Source organism: Elgaria multicarinata, chromosome 6 (genome assembly GCF_023053635.1).
Source record: "Elgaria multicarinata webbii isolate HBS135686 ecotype San Diego chromosome 6, rElgMul1.1.pri, whole genome shotgun sequence".
In the NCBI taxonomy this organism is placed as follows: Eukaryota; Metazoa; Chordata; class Lepidosauria; order Squamata; family Anguidae; genus Elgaria; species Elgaria multicarinata.
This window is the reverse complement of record NC_086176.1, coordinates 61,674,675-61,696,566: the sequence shown is the minus strand read 5'-3', so window position 1 is coordinate 61,696,566 and position 21,892 is coordinate 61,674,675. Positions and strand designations below refer to the sequence as shown.

At 38.7% G+C, this 21,892-nt stretch overlaps 1 protein-coding gene across 3 annotated transcripts in view; it reads left to right on the top strand.

The window, feature by feature from the left end:
* The window catches only part of SRFBP1 (serum response factor binding protein 1), a 65,226-nt gene that overhangs the window by 28,184 nt on the left and 15,150 nt on the right, over positions 1-21,892 (top strand). For all 3 annotated transcript variants that reach the window (XM_063129491.1, XM_063129490.1, XM_063129488.1), the window contains exons 2-3: positions 9,881-9,969; positions 11,638-11,710. In XM_063129491.1, the coding sequence (XP_062985561.1) occupies positions 9,881-9,969; positions 11,638-11,710 (162 nt within the window). The remainder of the gene's footprint in view (positions 1-9,880; positions 9,970-11,637; positions 11,711-21,892) is intronic.

The following is a 21,892-nucleotide window of genomic DNA, read 5'->3' as shown; positions in this document are numbered from 1 at the left end:
TTTATGTGGTGTCTAGTGAGGAAGATATCTGATTATTGATAGGGGAAGGATGTTCCATAATGGAATGCCACCACCACTCACTTTACATCTGAAAACATAGGCCTCCAATGGAAATTGTAACGATCAGGCAAGTTTGTAAGGGAATAACGGATTCTTCAGATACTCATGTTCCAGGTTATTTATCGCTGTATAAGTTAAAACTAGTGGTTTGAACTGAGCCCAGAAACAAATAGGTAACTAATGAATAAAACATATCAGAGTTATGATCCAACCGGAAAGATCGAATCAGCACCCTAACCACTGTATTTTATACCAGCAGAAGTTTTCAAACTGTCTTCAAAGACAGCTCCATGGAAATAGCAATCTAACCTGGATGTTATCAGTGCATCAATAACTGTCTAGATTGTATTCATTCAGTAAGTACTGCAGCTAGCAAACCACTTGAAACTAATTAAATACTCTTTGAGCCACAGATGCCATCTGACCATACAAATGAAAGGACAGATCTGATAGGACCACCAAGCTGTAGGCATGATCATTTAAGGGGATTGTGACTGTAACTTGTCCAACTGTACTACCATTGTTAAGTATATGAAAAGAAATACTTGCTTAGTCATTAAAATTGTGTGTGTATGGCTATCTCAGGGTTAAACAGAGAAAGACTATCTGTGGGTAATTACCTTGAGATAGAGGCTGTTCTGGGAACCTTGCCAAGATTCTAAGTTAGCCTCATCACAGCTGTATGTAATGTAGATAAGAATTGTGTAAGATGTGTATATAGTTTCTCACTTGTGTAAAATGGAACTGATCACTGCTTACTGATCACTGCTCTATGATCACTGCTCTCTGTGTATGCCTCAGTGTGCTGATCTGAACTGATCTGAATTGAACTGCACAGAAGCCTGAAGGAAATAAACCAGCTCTGCTGTGTAAGACCTGCGTGATGTGTGTTTGTTTCTGAGCACAAACAGAGTTCCAGAAAGAGAAAAGTTCTGGCACAATAACCCAATAAAGGTTATGGGCCCAGTCCAGTCCAGCAAGTCTACGCCAGCCTAACCCAGGCAGAAGAACCAGAACTTGGTGGGAACGGTGCAGTATCAGAACCAGAACCAGGAGTCTGCTAAAACAGAAAACTGTTGATGAAGGAAGACATCAAGCTAAAGCCAGTGCTGCAAAGTGAGGAATAATCTCAGTCGGCTGACTCTGAGGAGGACTCTGAGCAGAAGGACGGTGAGATACCAATTCCTAAAGCAGAGGAAATGGCAGGAGCTAATATGTCTGGTTTGCATCAATTGTTAGAAAAGCTGAATGACTCTAACTATGCATTATGGTCTTACAAAATGCAAATGTATCTGATTCAGGCTGAACTGTGGTATGTAGTCACAGAGGATCCACCAGATAGAGCAGATCCACAGAATGCTAAATGGTTTAAGGACGATGCAAAAGCAATGGCAGTTATTGCATTAGCTGTGGAAGACTCTCAAATTTCCTTCATTCAGTTTTTGAATACATCAAAAGAGTGCTGGAATGCGCTACAAGCTGTATATCAAAGAGAAACAGCGGGCAGTAAAATAATTCTAACCCGGAAGCTGTATGGAATGAAGCTAAAACCAGGGGAGTCTATGTCAAACCATTTGAAAAGCATGAGAGAAATTTTCAATCAACTCAGGGCACAAGGGATGGAGTTTACAACTATACACCAAGTCTATGTGATTTTGTCAAGTCTTGATTCATCGTACGACGCGGTTGTCACCATGATGGAAAGTCAAGAGGAGAAAAATTTAACCCTCGAGTATGTAGCTGGAAAACTACTGGAAACCTATGAAAGAAGACAAGCTTCAAAACAACATAGCCTTAAACATCCTGTGGCTGAATTTCAACAAAGCCATAAATCTTCTGACGTGGTGGCTGCATTAAAGGCAAGGAAATGCTTTAATTGTGGTTCCACAGAACACTTAAGGCGGGATTGCAACAACAAGAAGAAAAAGCAGTCAACAGCAAAGTGGAGAGAAGAAAACAACATGAATGAAGCTGAATCAAAAAAGAAGTGTCTTCTAGCAAGAGTCAAAGAGACAATGAATCCTTGGTTTTTGGACTCTGGGGCTTCAATAAGTATGGCAAAAGACAAACTTTCATTTGTAACCTTGGAAACTTCTACTTCAGAGCAAAAGTGTGTTACCCTTGCAAATGGAACAAAAATCCAGATTTGTGGTGTGGGTAATGTATATTTTGATTGTCTGGGAGTTGAACTACAAAGTGTTTTATATGTACCAGAATTAGAAACAAACCTTCTAAGTGTGTTTCAGTTAACAGAAATGGGGTATGAGGTTTGTTTTACTGAAGAAAATTGTACTATAAAACAGGGAAACAAGGTGTGTGTGCAGGGAATAATGAAAGAATCTTTGTATGTAATTAATACTTGTACAGAAAATGAAGTTGTAGCCAGCAAAGTCACAACAAAAACAATAGCCAATTGCAAACCACACCAAGAGTGTATCCATTTAACTCATAAAAGGTTTGGTCACGCCAACTATAAAATAATTTCTAAGATTCCAGAATTGTGTGAAGGGGTGAAAATCAAACCATGTTCTAACTATGTAGAATGTAATGTATGCAGTGAAACCAAGTGTCATAAGTCAAACATTCCAAAACATAGTGAGAGAACAACAAAAAGAATTTTTGAATTAATTCATGCAGATCTTGCAGGTCCTTTTGAGACAAGTCAAGGAGGAAACAGATTTTTCTTGTCTATTGTTGATGATTACAGTAGATTTGGATTTGTGTATGTGTTAAAACAGAAGAGTGAAACTTTTGGAAAGTTTAAAGCCTTTGTTAAGTGGAGTAAAAATAGATTTAAAGAACCTATAGCTAATCTAAGAACGGACCGGGGAGGTGAATTTCTTAGCAACCAATTTAAAAAATTCCTCAGTGATGAGGGTATACAACATGACCTTACTGCTCCATATTCACCATTTCAAAATGGAGTTGCAGAAAGGAAAAACAGAACCTTGCAGAACATGTTAAGAGCTCTATTGAAAGAGTCAGGATTGTCTAACCTGTTCTGGGCAGAAGCTTTGTCCACCTCAAATTATTTGTTAAACAGGCTTTACCACTCTGTACATGAAAAAAACCCCATATGAAATGTTTTACAAAAGAAAACCTAGAGTGTCACATATAAGGGTTTTTGGAAGTAAATGTTTTGCTCATATTCAGAAAGAAAACAGACCAGGAAAACTAGCTCAAAGAGGTTTGGAATGTAAACTGTTGGGATATGATACACAAACAAAAGGCTATCGTTTGTGGTCTCCATATCACAAAAGTGTAATTGTGAGCAGAGATGTAGTTTTTCATGAACAAATGCAGGAAACAAAACAGTATGTAAGTTTGCCTGTAGAACAGAAAGCTGTAGAAACAGAAGAAATTCCTGAACAATCTCAGCAAGAGAGGGAGGGGGAAGAAACTGTAGAGGAGGAAACTATGCCTGTAACTATGCCAAAGCGACCAGAAAGGGAACGCAAAGCTCCAATTCGTTATTCAGATGAATACCAAAGCAAACAGGTTTCTCATAGAGCTTTACTAATAGCCTATGAACCTACTTCATTTGAGGAAATGGAACCTACAGAAGCTCAGGGCTGGCATGAAGCAATGTCAGAGGAAACCAGTATCAATGGTAAAACACAAAGAGATGCTTTTAAAGCTGGGTCTCAGATTGTAACACAATTTAAACAACATGCGCAAGAGGAGGACTGTTAAGTATATGAAAAGAAATACTTGCTTAGTCATTAAAATTGTGTGTGTATGGCTATCTCAGGGTTAAACAGAGAAAGACTATCTGTGGGTAATTACCTTGAGATAGAGGCTGTTCTGGGAACCTTGCCAAGATTCTAAGTTAGCCTCATCACACCTGTATGTAATGTAGATAAGAATTGTGTAAGATGTGTATATAGTTTCTCACTTGTGTAAAATGGAACTGATCACTGCTTACTGATCACTGCTCTATGATCACTGCTCTCTGTGTATGCCTCAGTGTGCTGATCTGAACTGATCTGAATTGAACTGCACAGAAGCCTGAAGGAAATAAACCAGCTCTGCTGTGTAAGACCTGCGTGATGTGTGTTTGTTTCTGAGCACAAACAGAGTTCCAGAAAGAGAAAAGTTCTGGCACAATAACCCAACAACCATCAGCACCTCCTGCATCTTGTCTATATTGAGCTTCACTCTGTTAGCCCTCATGAAGCCAATTGCTGGTTCCAAACACTTGTTCAGAATTGTATAGCTTCCCCAGAATCAATGAAAAGAAGGAATAGACTTGGTTGCCATTAACATGCTGCCTGAAATAAACTTGCCTGAGACACTGGATAGCTGCTGCAGGTCAGAATAGTAGAAATACTGAGCTAGATGGACCAGTGGCTTAGTTCAGTATAAGATGTACATGTATTTTTATGTATCTATTAGGGTGTGCTCTTATTTGATGCATGGACGAGAGAGTGGTATAAGGAGGAGTGGTTTAAATTTGTTGCACACTGAGGAATGTTTGGGGATAAGTGAAGCCTGTACAAAAGGGATGGGCTCCATTTATTTATTTATTTATTTACAATATTTATATACTGCTCCCCATTCAAAATTTCAGAGCGGTGTACAAGATAAAATAAAATAAAAACAGAATAAAACACTTTAAAATAGATTTTAAAAGAAGCAAAATGTACAGTGAATCAGACTTCTGGTGCTTAATATCAAAAAGATGGTTTTTAAATTTTGTATACCTTTTAATGTTTACTGTTTAAACTTTTGTGAACCGCCCAAAGAGCTTTGGCTGTGGGACGGTATATAAATGTAATAAATAAATGAAAAGATGTCAAAGCAGCTGTTAAACTGATCCCTGGGGGAAAGCCAACAGAGGCTTGGGAGCTTCTAATTAAGGAAGACTCTTCCCTAGAGTATGAGTATGAAAATGGGGATGGTGTAGGAATAGGCCACCACGTGATAGCCAGTCAGGGATGCTGGCAGTCAAATTTCCCCACAAGTCCATCCCGGTGCATGGATCCTCAAATAATGCACTTTAAATACATTTAAGTGATTTGCTCTGCATGTTTTGTCTATAAATCACCAGTACTTTAGAACTCTATAACGAATGGTCTACCAGCTAACTACCAGAGTGTACATTTTAAATTCTTGTGTGCTTAATCTCCTGTTTTGAAGAAACCTGTGTGTGTATGGGCCCCTCCTACCTAAATGCACTATTGCCAAAGTTAAAAGGTCTCTTAATGTGTGTCTTGAGAATGTGCACAAGTTTGTATATGTGCCTATAACAACCTATTTGGTGCTAGTGACCATAGCAAAAAATTCCTCTCCCAGAGACATTTGGAGAGGAACAACATATACGTTGTTTCTATGTTAATCCTAGAAATTTCTGAGCCGAGATGAGAGAATAGGGAGTGCTTGGTGTTAAAGGAAAACAGAGAAATTGTGCTCATAATAGAAAGCTGTTGGAATGGAGAGAAACAGTGGGATATGGTCTCTGATACAAACTCTATAGGAAAGTTAGGGAAGGGCATACTGGTGTTGAGTGCCCCTCTGTACTTCAAAGAAATAAGAAATCTCAAAAGGGGCAGACACTTCTACAAAATTGCTGTGAATGGCAATACCAACTCAGGCTGTTGATAGGTCCCAGAGCCCTGTTGTTCCACAGTCACGTATGCATCCCAATGGGCTCCTGCCTTCATCACTTGCCATACATGTGCTGGTCCCTTTGCCCAAGGCGTGTTGTGGTTTGATAGGGACTGGCATTATGGTTGAAAAAATGATTTCCTAGCTTTTGTGTTCCGTTCAACCATAACTCACAAACCACCATAAGTTTTGTCACTGACCTTAACTTGCATCCAGGACCTGATGCAAGATGTTAACCCTCGTTGAACCAATTAGAAACAGTGATCACAATGCTATCAGATTTAATTCACATGTAAATGGAAAACTTGCCAAGGAAGTCACATTTGACATAAACAGAGGAAACTTATCAAAAATTAGGAGACTGGTAAAAAGGAAGTTGAAGGAGAATGTCAGCAGGATCAGATCTCCCCAGAACACTTGAGGGTTAGTCAAACCCATGATAATAGAAGCTCAGCTACAATGTATACAGCAGGCCAGGAAATGTATCACCAAATCCAAGAGCTTTCCAGAACAGTTAATGAATTGCACCAAGGAAGCTATTAAAGCACACTTTCCCAACCTGGATGTTTGGATTTCAACTACTATCAGCCCCAGCACAAGGTCAATGGCCAAGAATACTGAGAGTTGTAGTCGAAAATGTCTGGAGGGCACCACGATGAGGTAGCTTCCTTCAGAAAATGGTGATCTTGCTTAAATGAGGACAACAAAAACAAACACAAATTCACACAAATCTGTTGTGTGACCACACTTGGAATACTAAGAGAGTATTGTAAAATGCAGCTCAAAGAGCACATTGTAAAACTGGAAAGTTGTAGAAAAGGGCAACTAAATAGATCAAGGGTCTGGAGCAACTCCTGTATGAGGAAAGGTTAAAGCATTGGGGCCTTTCTAGGTTTAGAAAAATGCTGGTAACATGATAGAGGTGTATAAAACTATGCTAAACTTTGGTACCACCAGATGTAGAGATGACTGCCAACTTGCATAGCTTTAAAGGGGGATTAGACAAATTCATGGAGAAGTAGTTTATCAATGGCTACTAGTCCTGGTAGCCATACATTATCTCCAGGATCAGAGGCAGTATGCCTTTGCATACAAGTGGGAGGGTGCTGCTACGTTCATGTCCTGCTTCGGGTTTTCTTTAACCATCTGGTTGGCCACTCTGGGAGGAGAGTGCAGGACTAGGCAAGCCTTTGGTCTGATCCTTCACAGCTCCTCTTATGTTCAGCAGTTAGCATTGACCTTTGGTTAGTTCCTAAAAATATATCATCTCTCTGCATGCAACGTCCTAGAAGAAATAAATTAAATATTGGGTAGGATGTTAAATATATATGTTTGAGTATATAATGATCTGCTGCAAGTCCTTAAATTGTGGGCCTTGTACGTGCCTGGTTGTTGTTGTTTTTTATTATAGCTTGTGAGCTTTTTATCCACATCAACTAAGACATCCATGATTTGCTTTCTTCAGTTTATTGTAGGGTCCTGACATTTTCTTCCCTGCGGCTCTGTGACTTTAAATAGCTTCACGACAGGCAGCAATTCAATTAATGCAGCTATTCCTGCCATGGAAATTCTGTGATGGGAAGAACAGCACTTATTTAACAGCTGTATATCTGTCAAAATCCAGTCCCTTCTAAGGGAACAGTGGTGGCAAGTCTAGTCTAAAGCTGCGTTACCAATTTTAAGCACCTGATTACAGGAGAAAATGAGAAGCCTAGTAGGAACAATTTGAATGGACGGCAGGATGCACAGGACAGATCAGCCTTCCCCAACTTGATGCTCTTCTGATGTGTTGGACTACAATTTCCAACATCCCCCAACCTGCATAATGGCACCAAGTTGAGGAAGTCTGTGGTAGAAGTTGGCCCTTGTTGCCCTGAATTTTTGAAGGGAAACCTTTAAAGCTTGTCCAAAAATATTGTGATGGGAATCACAAATTTAATTTAGGTACTCTTTACATAAAAACTCTATTTTTATATCCGTACTTAAAAGAGCGGCTTTGTGAGCTTCTGAGTAAAATATTTTCCTCTTCTACATGATTATTTATTGAAGTTGTGTGTGAGAGAGCATATTTCCTTACAAACACAATCATGAAGGATATTTATGGACAGCTACATGCTATTACAAGGATGGTTTATTTAAATTTTGACTCTGCAGAACTATTCATACAAACCAATGTTTCCTGTTTGTAGGTAGTAAGAAGAAGGCTAGTAAGAAAAAGGATGTTGGTTAACATGAAATGGTCACCCTGACCAGATTTGTAATTCATGACTAATTGGTTTCAGGATTCAAACACTTCTACCTTACAGTAAACTTTTTAAGGGCTTTTGATTGTACTTTTTTTTTTACATCAATATTTGTTCTGCTTTGAGTACATTTTCACAGAACGTAGCTATCCTTTTTGAGACTGTCATCGTTGTAAGTAAAATATGCCCAACATACTCTCTGACCCTTTTTTTAACCAAAATGTGAGCAGAGCGATGCTTTGGTATTGGGTAATGCTTCTTCCTACTACCATGCAAACAAGAAACATCTGCCACATCAACATTTTAAATAAACACTTCTAATAATAAGTAATTGTATGTTAATACCTTCGCCAACCTTGTTTCATAATACTGCTGCTCCACTTACGCAGTTGACATAACATAAGTGTGAGCAACCTCTAGCGTAGATTTCTGTGGAAAACGTTGTGCCAGCTTACGCTATTGCCATCACGCTAGAGGCCACGTAAAATAGTGCTACATCAGTTGCGTAAGCAAAGTGGCAGTGTTGGATACCACCAATAAAATTAATTTTAATAAAAATGTGATATTGCTTTTAACAATGGTAGATAGGGTTTCTACAATGTGAATGACTCATTGAACAGTTCTCTTTGGTTTTTATCCTGGAAAACCAGCCTCAATTTTCAGTTATTCATTTTTTAAAAAATGCAAATTAAAAATGATTTTTGCCACTTATGAGTGCTTGTGTTCCCATTCCACCTCAGAGATGCTTGCTGCTACAGCAAGTGCCTAGTGGAAGACACTTGGCTATGTTTCTGGCTTTTCCTTTTGACTGCTCTGAGGTTAGTCCCTCAGTATAAGCCTTGCTAATAAATGTCGGTATAATGGAAATAAAAAGTAAGATGCCACTGTCACAGTGGCATTTTTGCCTACATGGAATATTTGGCTGTGGTCAAATAATACATAGTCAACTGACAACATTTGGTGGTCAGTTGACTGATGTGCCAACCTTGAGAAGGCTGCCTGATGCTATCGTGGAGACCTCCCAACTTGCCCATTTAAGCTTTTCCTTGCAGAACTGACATCAGGAGTTTCAGGCTGTCCAGACAAATAAATAGCAACATGAAAGTAAATGGAAAGGGCTGCTTTAAAAAATTCTGTTCTTCGGGGATTCCGTGTTTTCTTCTGAAAGGTAGTTTTTAGAGAACACCACCATAGCCTTTGATCTTAGTGGGATTAAATTAGGGTGATTTTTTTTAACATATAGACATTGCCATATAACAACTGTTGATTATTATTCTTTATGTTTATTATTAGCACTTTTATAGCATACGTTATATCAGTAATTGTGCAGTAGCACTGTAGAGTCCAACATCATTATACTTATTGTATTTATGGGGGACTGAGGCTGTGAGAATACTACCTTGCCTGAGGGCACTTTATGAGGGTGTCTGAAGTAAAATTGACAATGGCGGTTTCTTGGCTGAGAGCTCACACATAGCCAGTATTATTGCAACACAAAACTGTGTTTCACCTTGGAATGACATTTCAAAGTACCTTTTATTGCAGAATAAGTGACAGAAGGATGTGTTAGCATCATCTAAATTAAAATATTGATGTGGTTAATTGAAGGAAATCTTTTCTGTAAAAGGCTTAGAAGAAAGTACGGGTGTTTTTGTGGTAATGTTGGTATAAAAATGAACGAGTAATACAAATAAGCTGTCTCTACCTATAACCCATATTAGACATGCCTGCTTAGGAATGTGTTGGCTTTTACATGACTTGTTTCTGTTCAGAACTCAGACTGCTGATTTGTTCTTCAACTAGCCATCTGTTTTTGGATACAGTTGGATTCCTAACAAATCTGAATACAGGCTTTTGTTAAGCATGGTAGCTAACTATGCTCAAATCTTTTGTAAATTCAGAGCACATTGGTTGTGATCTGTGTAAGGTTTTATTTTATGTTCTCTCTTTCCCTCTCCCATCCAAAATAGGTTGTGAAGATGAGAAAAGAAGTGAAGAAGGTCAGAGTTCTGACAATTCGCAGACTTACAAGACATATTGCAAAATTAAAAGCAAAAAAGTAAGTTGAATGGGTTTTAACTTTGCATGGTTTTCATGCAAAACACGCCAGTCAGATTTCACGGTGACTGAATCCTGGGCTAGATGTGCTTCCCCACTCCAATGCAAATTGAGGGTTAATACAATAAAAAAAAAACCCATTTCTTCTGCGTTTTAGTTTGCTTTTAGTTAGGATTACAGTAACAAGGCTAACTTGGTACAGTTTGATGGCAACTTCTTGCTCTTTCAAATATGCCTCATTATGTCTGGGATAGAAGTTGTACTTGTAGCCCACTAAACAGAGATTCTAAGAGCAGCTTACCTTGCAAAAATGTGGAAAGCCAAGCTTACATTACCTATTGCCCTTATAATCTGGTGATACTGGCTACATCCTTTTCTTCCTCACCGTTTTTTGGTTAACATTCTGTAGTTTATTCCTGCTGTGTCCATGTAAAAGCTGCACCTAGCCTCTGCTGTCAGAGAGGTTTATGCTTGCAAGAACCAAACAGTTTATTTTGGGGGGGAGCTTGTCATAACAAACTTTGAGTGCTTCATTTCAGCTGCAGAATTCTTACCAGAACAAAGCCTTCCCTTTCAAACAATGTTGTTCTTGTTGTTGTTGTTGTTGTTGTTGTTATTCAGTCTGTAAAATATTCGAAGCACTCTATAGAAATTTAAAATTGGACAGCCCCTGCCCCAAGGTTCACAATCTATTAGATACAAATCAAAAGGAAAAAGGAACAGGGAGGGAAGAGAAAAGCAAGCAAATTTACCACTTCTTGTAGTTAGTGCCCCGGTTTGCATGATGAAACAACCCATGGGTTGTTCAGGAGTGAGCACACATGCTGTCTTCCAGCCACTCACTTGCTTCTGGTGCGCTAAATAACCCAGAGATGCTCCATTCCTGTTGTGTTTTCTGTTAACATCCAAAGCAGAACTTAAGGGAGAAACAACCCAGAGTTATAACCCGTGGTTTCTTCTTGGGTTATAATTCTGGGTTGTTCTTCCCCCAGCTACCAAAGGTTATGAAGAACCCAGAGTTCAGAAGTTAGAAGGCAGAGGCCAGAATGTGCTTCCGTTCATTTCTTAACCAGCAACTGTATGCCACCCTGAGATCCCAGTGATAATAGGGTGGGATACAAATGTTTTAATAAATAAAATTAATAAATAAACTGCATAGTATTCTAGAAAGGATAACAATCACAATTTTACAGTGGATTTATGCAAAGCCATCACTTCTATTAAATTTACAAATTATGGTTAAGCTAAGCAAAAGTTCAGATGTAACGACAAACTATGGTTGGTTAAATGAAGATGCAGATGTTTCCAATCCAGTGTCACAGCTGTGCAGAGAGGAAGGGAAGGAGGCGGCATGTTCATGCCCAGAACCAAGCCCCATGATTTAACTAGACCCATGATTTAGCATTGTTTTAATTAGACCCATGATTGGAAAAAAGTTGGAAGTATATTTTGAGACACTTCTCACAATGTTGTACATCTAATACAGAGTCCCCCTCCAGATGATGGTGGACTTGCATAGCCTTCAGCGGGGGATGATGGGAGTTTTTGTATGAAGTTAACATTTTGGAAATAGAAAAAGCCTTATTACCATGCTGTTACTATTACCACAACTTTATTTTAAAGCCAATAATATCTGAACATAATATATTATATTATACCCTATTTTCAGGGGCACTGAAGATGCAGTACTGAAAAACCATAAACGTGCACAGAGGTTACTGGAAGAAATTCATGCCATGAAGGTAATGCCATGCATTTTGGTTTGAATATCCAAACCAATATCCAAACCATTTATGTAGTGTACACAAGTGTACACTACATAAATTGCAAACATCTGTATGGGTCTTCTTTGAAATGCACTTCAAATAAGCTTGTTTCAGATCTTGTATGAACCTAGTTTTGGCTTTAAATGTAACATCTGGGAGTGTACCACATCACAAACTTTGTGGGATACTTTCAAATTTGGATTTTACTGTTTATTGGTGTAACTTGTCAAGGTGCTAGACAAATTTGACTTTTAGAGTTGCCAAGCTAAACTTGCATTTGTTTCCAACAGCCCTATGTGCCTCAGGTTTTAATTCCTGAACCAAACTATTACTGTTCCTATGCTGCTCAGAAGCGTGGATGGCCATTTTGGTGGTTGACATCATAGTTCCTAGTCTTCCCATTTGCCAACTCCTTACATTTTTGTGTGGTGCTGTCACTGCTCTAATGTGCAAAGCAGTAACTAACAAAATGGAATGAAACCAACATATTTTTTTCTTCCACAGTCAGGGTAGTCATTAGCATTTGCAAGTTTCTGTTACTTCTCTTACACTGACATGCTGGGGATTAAATGTTTGGCAGGCTCTTGTGTGACAGAACTTTTTTATAGCAATGAATAGCTTAATTATACAATGTCTATTATTTGTGCAATGTTTATAATTTAAATGTCAAAATATAAGAACAATCCTTGAGGCTTAACCATAAGATTAAACTGCAGGAATGCTCCTTTGCCCTATTACCAAATGCTCCATTTCCCATCTTAAACAGGTGGGCAGTCCCCATTTTTTACCACGTACTAATTCTCGCAAGTATTTCAAACCTGGAAATTCTCACAGGATTAATGAAAAGTAGATTAAACAGCCTCTTCAACTTTATTGCATATAGAACTACCTAAAACTGCGTAGAACAACTTTCAAAACACTTAGCAAATACATTGAAAACGTTTCCTGCTCATCAGTCTAATAATATTGCTTTGTTTTCAGTACATTTTATTTCTCTCAATTCTTGTAATACGTGTTACAGCCAAAATAATAATAATAGTAGCAGAGAATGGTATAGCTTAAAAACTGCCTTTTCTACGTTCTACCAAATATATCTAAATGAATACTTTAGGGCGCAGTGCCCTTGCTGCTCGGAAGCCAGCAGGGTGGAGGAGCAGCGGAGGCAACCTTCACCTTCCTGCCTGCCATTCTTTGATATTTTTGCTAAACTGGCTTTTTAGTTTGTCTAGCGAGTGCACTTCGAAGGGATAGGGGAGGAGGCTGGAGAAGGCTTAAGCTAATTTGTATTTGACCTCTCCAGTCTCCTCCCCTCCCCACCTACCAGAACACCCCCTCTTTCCTGTTCCTCTGAGGTCACCCTTCTGATCTCAGAGGGCAGCCAGCGTGTTTATTTCTGTGCCGGCTGCAAGGGGGCAGGGGGAGGATCGGCCCTCCATGTGCTATCTCTGACCTCGGTGGAGGGAATCTAAACTATCCTATAGTCCCTGGGATGCTTGCCCAGGAGCCATAGGATTGTTCTTCAAATCGCGGGACACAACTGTGTACTGTTGCTCCTTATAGGCTGAGGAGACTGAACGTACATTACAGCAACATGGTTGAGTGTTTCAGATATCCAGCACATCTCCACCCACTCTGAAGAAACCAAGAACACTGATTACTTGTGCCATTAATCTCTCTGTTCGTATTCCTTTCCAATTGCTCACTAGAAAACTTCTTTTATAGGAATTTCCCCATAGGCAGAGCTTTCAACAAGGAATGTATGAGCATCCTGCTATTAACCCTGAAAGGGGTTAAGCCTTTATGAACATTGTAACTGAACCTTATGTGACCGTTCAATTTAAGCACTTGCAGAAAGCTTAGAGTGGCCTCCACCAATAGCGCCTCTCTCTTTGTCTGTCCCAAGGTCCAGAAGCTTACCTTACAGAAGAGAAAGGAGATAAAGGCAGCACATGATTCCCAGTGTGTGATGGAGTGTCTTCTTTTGCTAGAGCTGGAGCTGGGAATAATCTGATATTCAGCATGCAATTTCCACTGATGAGAAGGCTCTCCAGACCCTGTAGTAATGTGCAAAGCATCCATTTCCTGTTGATATTCTGGGGTTTGTAGCCCCATTCCCGTCCTTGGTGGAGAAAAAATGCTTCACCAGGGCCTAGGGAATGCCCACTGCCTTCCGATCATGTCTAAAGGAAGTTTCAAAGCCTTGGCTTGGTTTTCAGGATTGAGGTGAACAGAACCCTGCTTGCCTCAATCCTGTTTGCAAACACTGGAGTGGTGGTACTTACTGTTAGAAGCATCCCTACTCAAATACTTGTAATACCCCTATTTTCAAACTTTCCTCTACTTGAATTTTCTTAAGCCACTCCTTATCTAAATTTTGTTGATGCTTTAATACATTTTTATTCATAAATTACTTTAGCTGGAAAATAAACCGTATTTCATTATTTCAGATTTTAAAAATCCTAAGGCAATTTACAAGGTCAAATCTTGATAAAATACAATAAAACCAATAAATAAAACATTATAACAGTAGTAAAACAATAACAACCCATTAAAATAATTAGGGGTAGCTGATAATGTTAGCAGTCAGGGAAACACCACAGCAAATATATATATGTTCTAAGTTGTCAGCGGAAATGCTCCATACTAGGAGCCTGCTTGATCTTCGTGGGGAAATCTTTACACGTGGTAGGCACCAGAACTGAATAGGCCCTCCACTGATCCATGGTTAAATGTGCCTCAGTAGGCCAGGGTACAGTAGGCAAGGCCTACCCCTCTGAACATAGAGATTAGGGCAAGCTATACATAGAGACTAGGGTACGCTATAACACTACATACGTTGTATGTCACGCTCTCCTCTGATATTCAGTCTCTAGGTTTATCTGAAAAGGGTTAGAAACAAAAAGTATTTTCACCATTGTAACGTTGTACAGTCGCAAGTAGTATGTGAAGAATTGTGGAATAGTCATTGCTTATGGCTCCCATGCTAAAATCTACACCCTTAGATTTCTTAAAACTGCCTTTGTTTATTTAGACAAAGGATGGAGTATATTTGGTGAAACTTGAGTGGCTTCTGATACAAAGCATTAAGTAGATTAATGTTTTTATCTATAACAGATTTGTTCTTAAGAGTATATTACACCAATGTGGTCTGGCACAAGGGACTTTTCCCCAAGACGTTTGCACTTTATTTTTTATTAATGTTGACTAATGGTTGTTGGTAGTAATCGGATGTTTTTGAAATGTTCAGCATTACTAACTCAAAAGCTAGAAATGCCCTTCTTTGTGGGGAAACAACATTGGTTAAAAATTCCAGCTACGTGGATGAAAAAACTGGGTTAATTGTTTGCAGGAGTTCTTGAAGCTATTGGAACAGAAAACTGTTTTTAGTTTCTTTAGACTTCATTTTGCCAGAACTATATAAAACTATTATTTTAAAATACAGGAAAGAGACAAAGAACGTTGTGAACCTTGCTAGTTCTGCCTCTGTACGTGATTTATTTCATGGGTGTAAAAACTGGCCATGGAAGATTAATTTGTGGAAGAGAAGCATGGATTACTATAATATTCTTTGTTTTCTAAAATAAGTGACTTGGACTTCATAGATATCCATTTATCCTATATTACAACGTATTCTTAAGATTACGTGTTATAACATTTTGTATAAAACTGTGATGCTGTTCAGAAATGATGTTTTGGGGCTAGTAATCTCTACACCACAATTAAGAAATTGGAAATTAGTCATAGGATTGGGTAGTGTTGCCTGGAAATGAACAGTCCTTTTACAACTTCATTGGCTGCCAGTCCAGGTCCGGGCCCAATTCAAAGTGCTGGTATTAACATTTAAAGCCCTAAACGGTTTGGGGCCAGGTTATCTGAAGGAACGCCTCCTCCCATATGTACCTACCCGGACCTTAAGATCATCTACAGGGGGCCTTCTCCGTGAGCCCCTGCCAAAGGAAGTGAGGCAGGTGGCTACTAGGAGGAGGGCTTTCTCCGCTGTGGCACCCCGATTGTGGAACGAGCTCCCCAGAGAGGTCCGCTTGGCGCCTACACTGTACTGCTTTCGTCGCCAGCTGAAGACCTTTTTATTCACTCAGTATTTTAACACTTAATTTTAACTTAAATTTAAATTTTACTGTTTTAACTCTGTATTTTAATCCTATATCAACTTTGCTGTGTGGTTTTATCCTGGTTGCGCTTTTTATACTGTATTTCGTAATTGTGTTTTAAACTGTTGGGTGTTTTACTGTGGTTTTAATTTTTGTGAACCGCCCAGAGAGCTTCGGCTATTGGGCGGTATAAAAATGTAATAAATAAATAAATAAATAAAAACACCATTCTCCCACCTTAACAGCAACTAAGAAATTTGTCATTATCCCTGCTAACAGAGGTTAAGGTTAAAAAGGTGTCATAAGTAATCTTCATCCTCAGCTAGCATTTGAACTTGATTATTAATCTCTCTCTCTGTGTGTGTGTAATGTATAGATTTAATTAGTTTATAAATGTATTATAAATATATTTGTATGTTATGGATAGTAGCTTTCTAAGCCAGGATTTATCTTAAGTATATTCCTTTAAATTGTAGCTTCCATTGAAAGCAGTTTGATTTCTTGCCTTGTTTAATTATCGTCAACTTGTAGGTTAGCTTTGATAATTAATTAATCAGACAAGGTGGTGTGCTTACTTGCCTCTTGTTAGACTCATTGACTGGTTTCATACAACACAATAACTCACACTCAACATTGAGTGTGGGTTGTCATTGGATTGTGGTTGAAATGTGGGTTGCTGTGTTGTTTGAACCCAGATGCGACTTTTCACCCCCATGGCTTGCAGTAGGGATTGTAGGGTGAGTGAAAAGTTACTATGCCCATGCTGTATAGCAGGTTTTGACGACACAGCAACCCACAGCGTGGATAATTAGGGTAATCCAAGTCGTGCAACCAGCAGGCACAGGGGTGGGGGAAACAATCAAGCTGTGTTGTTTCCCCCACTGATTGGCTAAACCTGACCACCATCTCTAGGATTGGATGCCACTAAATGATTGCTGTTCTTGGCTTTTGCCCTCTGTCTTCAACTTTGAGAACCAGAAGCCCTTTAAGGGTAGAAGCGATGGGGATAATGCACTTATATATACGAACCATAGTACAACACTGTTTTCACAGCGTAGCTTTCTTGCAACTCCTTCGTACCACACACCTAAAAATTAGTGTTATCTACACTACCTTTGTATGCCTATAAAATTAGTCATGGAAGGCAACAGACATGCAAGAACCTCATTTTTAATACTTGTGGAGTAAGGTATAAAGGAGGAAATTGTGCAGCTCTCTATGGAGAGATGCATAAGTACCAGGCACGTGGATAGGACATCTTCCACAAGACAGTTTCCCCTTTCTCTAAAACTCATGTATCCTTTCTGCAATACTTCTGTGTAAGGTTTGAAGTTGTCACATATTGGTTCTTTTCCTTACGTGCTCTCTGCTGCCTATATAGTAAATCGTAATCATAGTACAAAGGCAGCAGTGACTTGAACTTTCATTGAGATTTTGCAAGGAAAGCATTCAAATTAAACAGTTTTCAAAGAGAGAGAGAGAGAGAGAGGGTGGGGTATGGCTTCAAAATTAAATTCTTATGTGACATATTCTAAATGTTGCCACTTGTCTCTTAATTCAGTTCAGGAAACAGCAATATAAATATTATTTGTTAATCTAAATTATTGGGAAATGATAGCTAATACAATCCAAAAAGTTTTACTGGGTTGTACTTGTGCCCAAAAAGGAGTTTTGTGTTTAAATTGCTTTTGGTTTCTTTCTCTTCTCTAAATTCAACAATTTTAAATACGGGATCTTTTTCTTCTTCCTTTTTATTAAGTGACATACTCACTGATTGTGCTGTAGTTGTAATTCCAGTGGTTAACTAAATTATTGCTATATCTATGCCAGTAATATATCATAAAATCCATATTGTCTATATTTTGGAAGTCCTGCATAGGACTGGCGTGTGATACCATTTTTCTGTCAGAAGAGGTGTTTGATGGCATTGGTCAGATGTGGCCATTGATCTGTTCAACTTTGGGGGCATGTTTACTATTGATTGGGATTATCCCCAAAACAACATTTACTAATCTGTTTGATCTTCTCAGTGGCTGAGTCCAGTAGACCGTCCTTAGGAAAATCAGGACTGACCATGGATTGTCATTCAACTCTATAGCACTGGAATGGTGTGCACAGACAGAATAACTTTTCTTAGTAGTGGTATTTATATTGAGGAAGAGCAATGACATCATCCCTTAACACACTTTCAAGGACTAAACAGTAGCATTTTCAATCATAATACTGTTTGAGTTGCTGCCAAATACGAAAACTACCTCTACTTTTGACAGGATTTGGGCAGTGCTATTCCTTGTAGCTTTTGTTTCAGATTGGACTTCAAAATGTGTGCTCCACTTATCCAGTTTAGTGCCAAAGATACTGAAACAAAGCCAAAACTCTCTTTGGTCACAATCTGTGGCTGTAATACTCAGCTTCCCTGGGCATGAACCACTCATGTGCAGAGTGTCCAGTGGTTCAGGAAAACCTATGGTGTTCAAGGCATGAATTTGGTTTTCCTCATTGTCCCTTCCCATCCTATAAGTAATGTGAGTTGAGCGGTGGAGAGTAGGGAAGAACTATATATGGCCTGGAAGTGGGGAGTATTTCAGATATGTGAAATAACAATTTGTATTTGGTTTATGAATCTGGGTTGATTGTCCACTCTTGATGCACACAGTTTCAGTAAAGTGTAGAAATAGCAATCACATGCACATCTTTTCTATCTGGTTCTGTATTTGAAAATGAAAGGGAAAAGTATTCTAACTGCTTATCACATTGACATTTGAATAATTACCACGTAGACGTATGTGCCACTCTGAAGCTAGCCCTACCAAAGCCAAGAAAACTTACTAACATTTTAATATTGCTTATAATTAAAATGTGATTGTGACTCTGGGGAAGGTGATGTGGAATACATTTCAAGTAAAAATTAGAGGATACTATCTCAAGCAAATGCTGACATTCAAAACTGAAGGATCTCTAAGGAAATGGTACGTTCAAACATTATAATTTTGGCTTTCGTGATTGTCCCACTGAATGATGTTATGACCTAGCTTTTTCCTTTTGTCGAACTTGGTTTTTGTAGTATTGATAGCCAAATTCTTTCCTGCAATAGCTTGTAAAGAGCAATTTGAAGAGCTACTGCTTTTAAAATTACCACAAAATTACTGTCTTGCTAACTGATGTTTGCATCCTAGAGGAAAGACAGTAAATTATATTTCCCATATGTGACTACTGAGTTGAATAGGAGCTTTCAAACTGAAACAGTTCCTCTAGCTACACTTTCTTAAAAGCTCAGTTCAGAATTTCCAGTTTAAACTTTAGGCTGAAATCATTGCTGCCATTTGTCTTACAGGCCTCTTAAATCATGAAAATAGGTTTAGGAACATGGCATTGCATTAAAGATGTTAACGATGCCAACTATTATGCATTTGTGCAGCTTGATCTTTTTCATGATAAGCCCCATTGAGTTCAGAAAGGTTTGCTCCCAAGTAAGTTTGCATGGAATTACACCCTTAATCTATATTATGTGATATATGTGTGTCATTAGAGTTTAGCTGCATTACATAGACCCAGAAATTAAACATGAGACATTATCTCAGGAACAAATGTAAGCCTTCTAAGGGCGCATGCATATTAGGGGGATTTAAAATTTTATTTCATTTTAACAGCAGACCTTGACCTGATTCACATGATGAAAATAGCCTACCGTGAGATGTTTAAGCCATGATAAGCTGCATTGCTGGCTGGCCTTTTACATATTCAGCCACCAACCACGTGTTGTCATTGTGGCTGAACCCGCCATCATGGGTTATGAAAGCATTGTTTAACCCTCGCATACCCACAGTGGCCAGGTTTGGATGGTCAATGATTCTCTAGTTTTCTTTCACATAGCATATTCATAGGGCAAAGAAGCGGGTTGGGGGGAATAATCTATTAGAAACCATTCCAACTGTATGCCACCCTGAGATCCCAGTGATATAGGGCGGGATACAAATGTTTAAATAAATAAATAAATCTGGATGCAAGAGAGGGAGAGATGGGGCAGTGGGACCACTCCATCAGCTTTGCTTAGAGACCAGCTAACATTTGCTTTCCATCTTTTCTGAACTGTTTCCATTCTAGCTAGTCATTGTAAGAACAATTTGACAATTTAACTTTAAGGATTTCTGTTTGAGTTTGTATGAGTATGGTATATGAGTTTCTCCATCTCTTTTTGCTTTTATGTTATATCTGTTAGATTTTTAAGCCTGTTGAGAGGGGCTGACTTGGTTCACATGATCAAAACAGCCCATGTGAGTTGTTTAAGCCCAGTGCTGGCAGGCATTTTGCATATTCAACCCCCGACCAGGACTTGGCATTGCAGCTCACCATGGCTTAAACACTGTTTTGATCATGCAAATTGGCTCACTGTCTCTTATCTCTTAATCTTTTATAGTGCCAAAGTGCTTTTTAAATGATAGAATTTTTTTAGTTAACAGTGGGATCTTCTACCTGATGGCTAGATCAATAGCCTAATCCCATGCTATAGTATTTTGAAAAGCAGACTTATTTTTATACTAATTTGGTATAGATATTGACTGGAGTCACACAATTATGGATGGGAAAATAAGTCATGGTGGGTTATTTCCCCCTCCATGATCATCCAAACAGGCTCAAATTAATTACCAGAGATAGGGTTGTGTTTCCCAGAAGTAATAACACACACACACACACAAAACAAGTGTGGTCAATCCCTTTTATCCCACCAGTTATGAAGCAAACAAAACCTGAGCTATGGGGAAAGTTTGCAGAGCGAACTTTAAAACCCAGGCATAGTCTTCCTTCCTGCTACCCTGAACCTACTCTACTTGGGGCAGAATTTTGTCATTGAGACTATTCATGGAATTCCTTTGCTTCCCAATGCCTTTCAGTGGCCATCTACCCCAGTTTAAATATGCCTGGGACTAGTGCTGGGCCATTGCCGTCATCAGCTTAGCAGCACCACAGTACTGGTCCATCATGCCCCAGCTGGGATATGCAATGATTGTCTGTAAACCAACTGAGACGGTCTGAAGTACCATTAGTGGTTCAGCAAAGAAGTAATCTTTGTAGGATCACTATGGTATGGTGGCACTTTGTGCACTTTCACAACTACACATATCTTTTGAGAATTCAAGTAAATGGAATTTGTTCTGAAGGTAAAAATACTGAAAACTTTCGCATGTCTAAACTTTGAACTAGTATTAGCATTTGAAAATGAAATGAAATGGTTATCCATAGAGTCTTTCTAGGAATCACAGTAGTGGTGGTGCTTTACCCAGCTTTGCAAAACAAAGCTTAAATGCTTTTTGTTGTTGCTGTTGTTGTTGTTGACTCAGCAAATAATTGGATTGCCCTTAAACGTGAACTTGGAGAGTGCGTATTAGATGCAAATTATTTCATTGACTCTCTTTAGGAGAGACAGAGATTCTATTGAACTCCTTGTGAACAATAAATTATTGTGCAGCTGGTAAAATAGTTTTTCAGAAGTAATGAGGGTGTTTTTCCCCTGTTTGGCAATGAAACTCGAAATGATATTTCCATCTGGAAGATCTAGTGTAAATTTGACCACAGCAACCGTCGCAAGACTGGATCTTGCATCACCATACTATGACAAAATATTTTCCCCTTGCTATTTTAAATCAACAATTCCAGATTTGATACATCGCTTGCATTGCTTAACATCAGTCAGGTAAAAAAACACAATCAGTTTTAAAATAGACTGCTGGAACTGAAGTTCAAACTGAATGGATCTTAACCCCCCTCCATATTGTAGCCTATTTGGAAAGAATTTAAAACATTTTAAATGAAATGGCATCAGGTTATCCTGCACACTACACATACAGCCCTACTTGGATTGTGTCTCTTATGGAGTTGCCAGTGTACAGAAGAACACAGAGTGGAATCTAATGGTGCTGTTTTACTCACAACACTCTAGTAATATAAATTTCCAGAGTGTATTTGACACAAAGCAAAAGAAGGGTGGATTATTTTTTTCTAAATCAAGGTGTCTTCAAGACCCCAAATTAAATCTAGTTTCCTAGTTTGA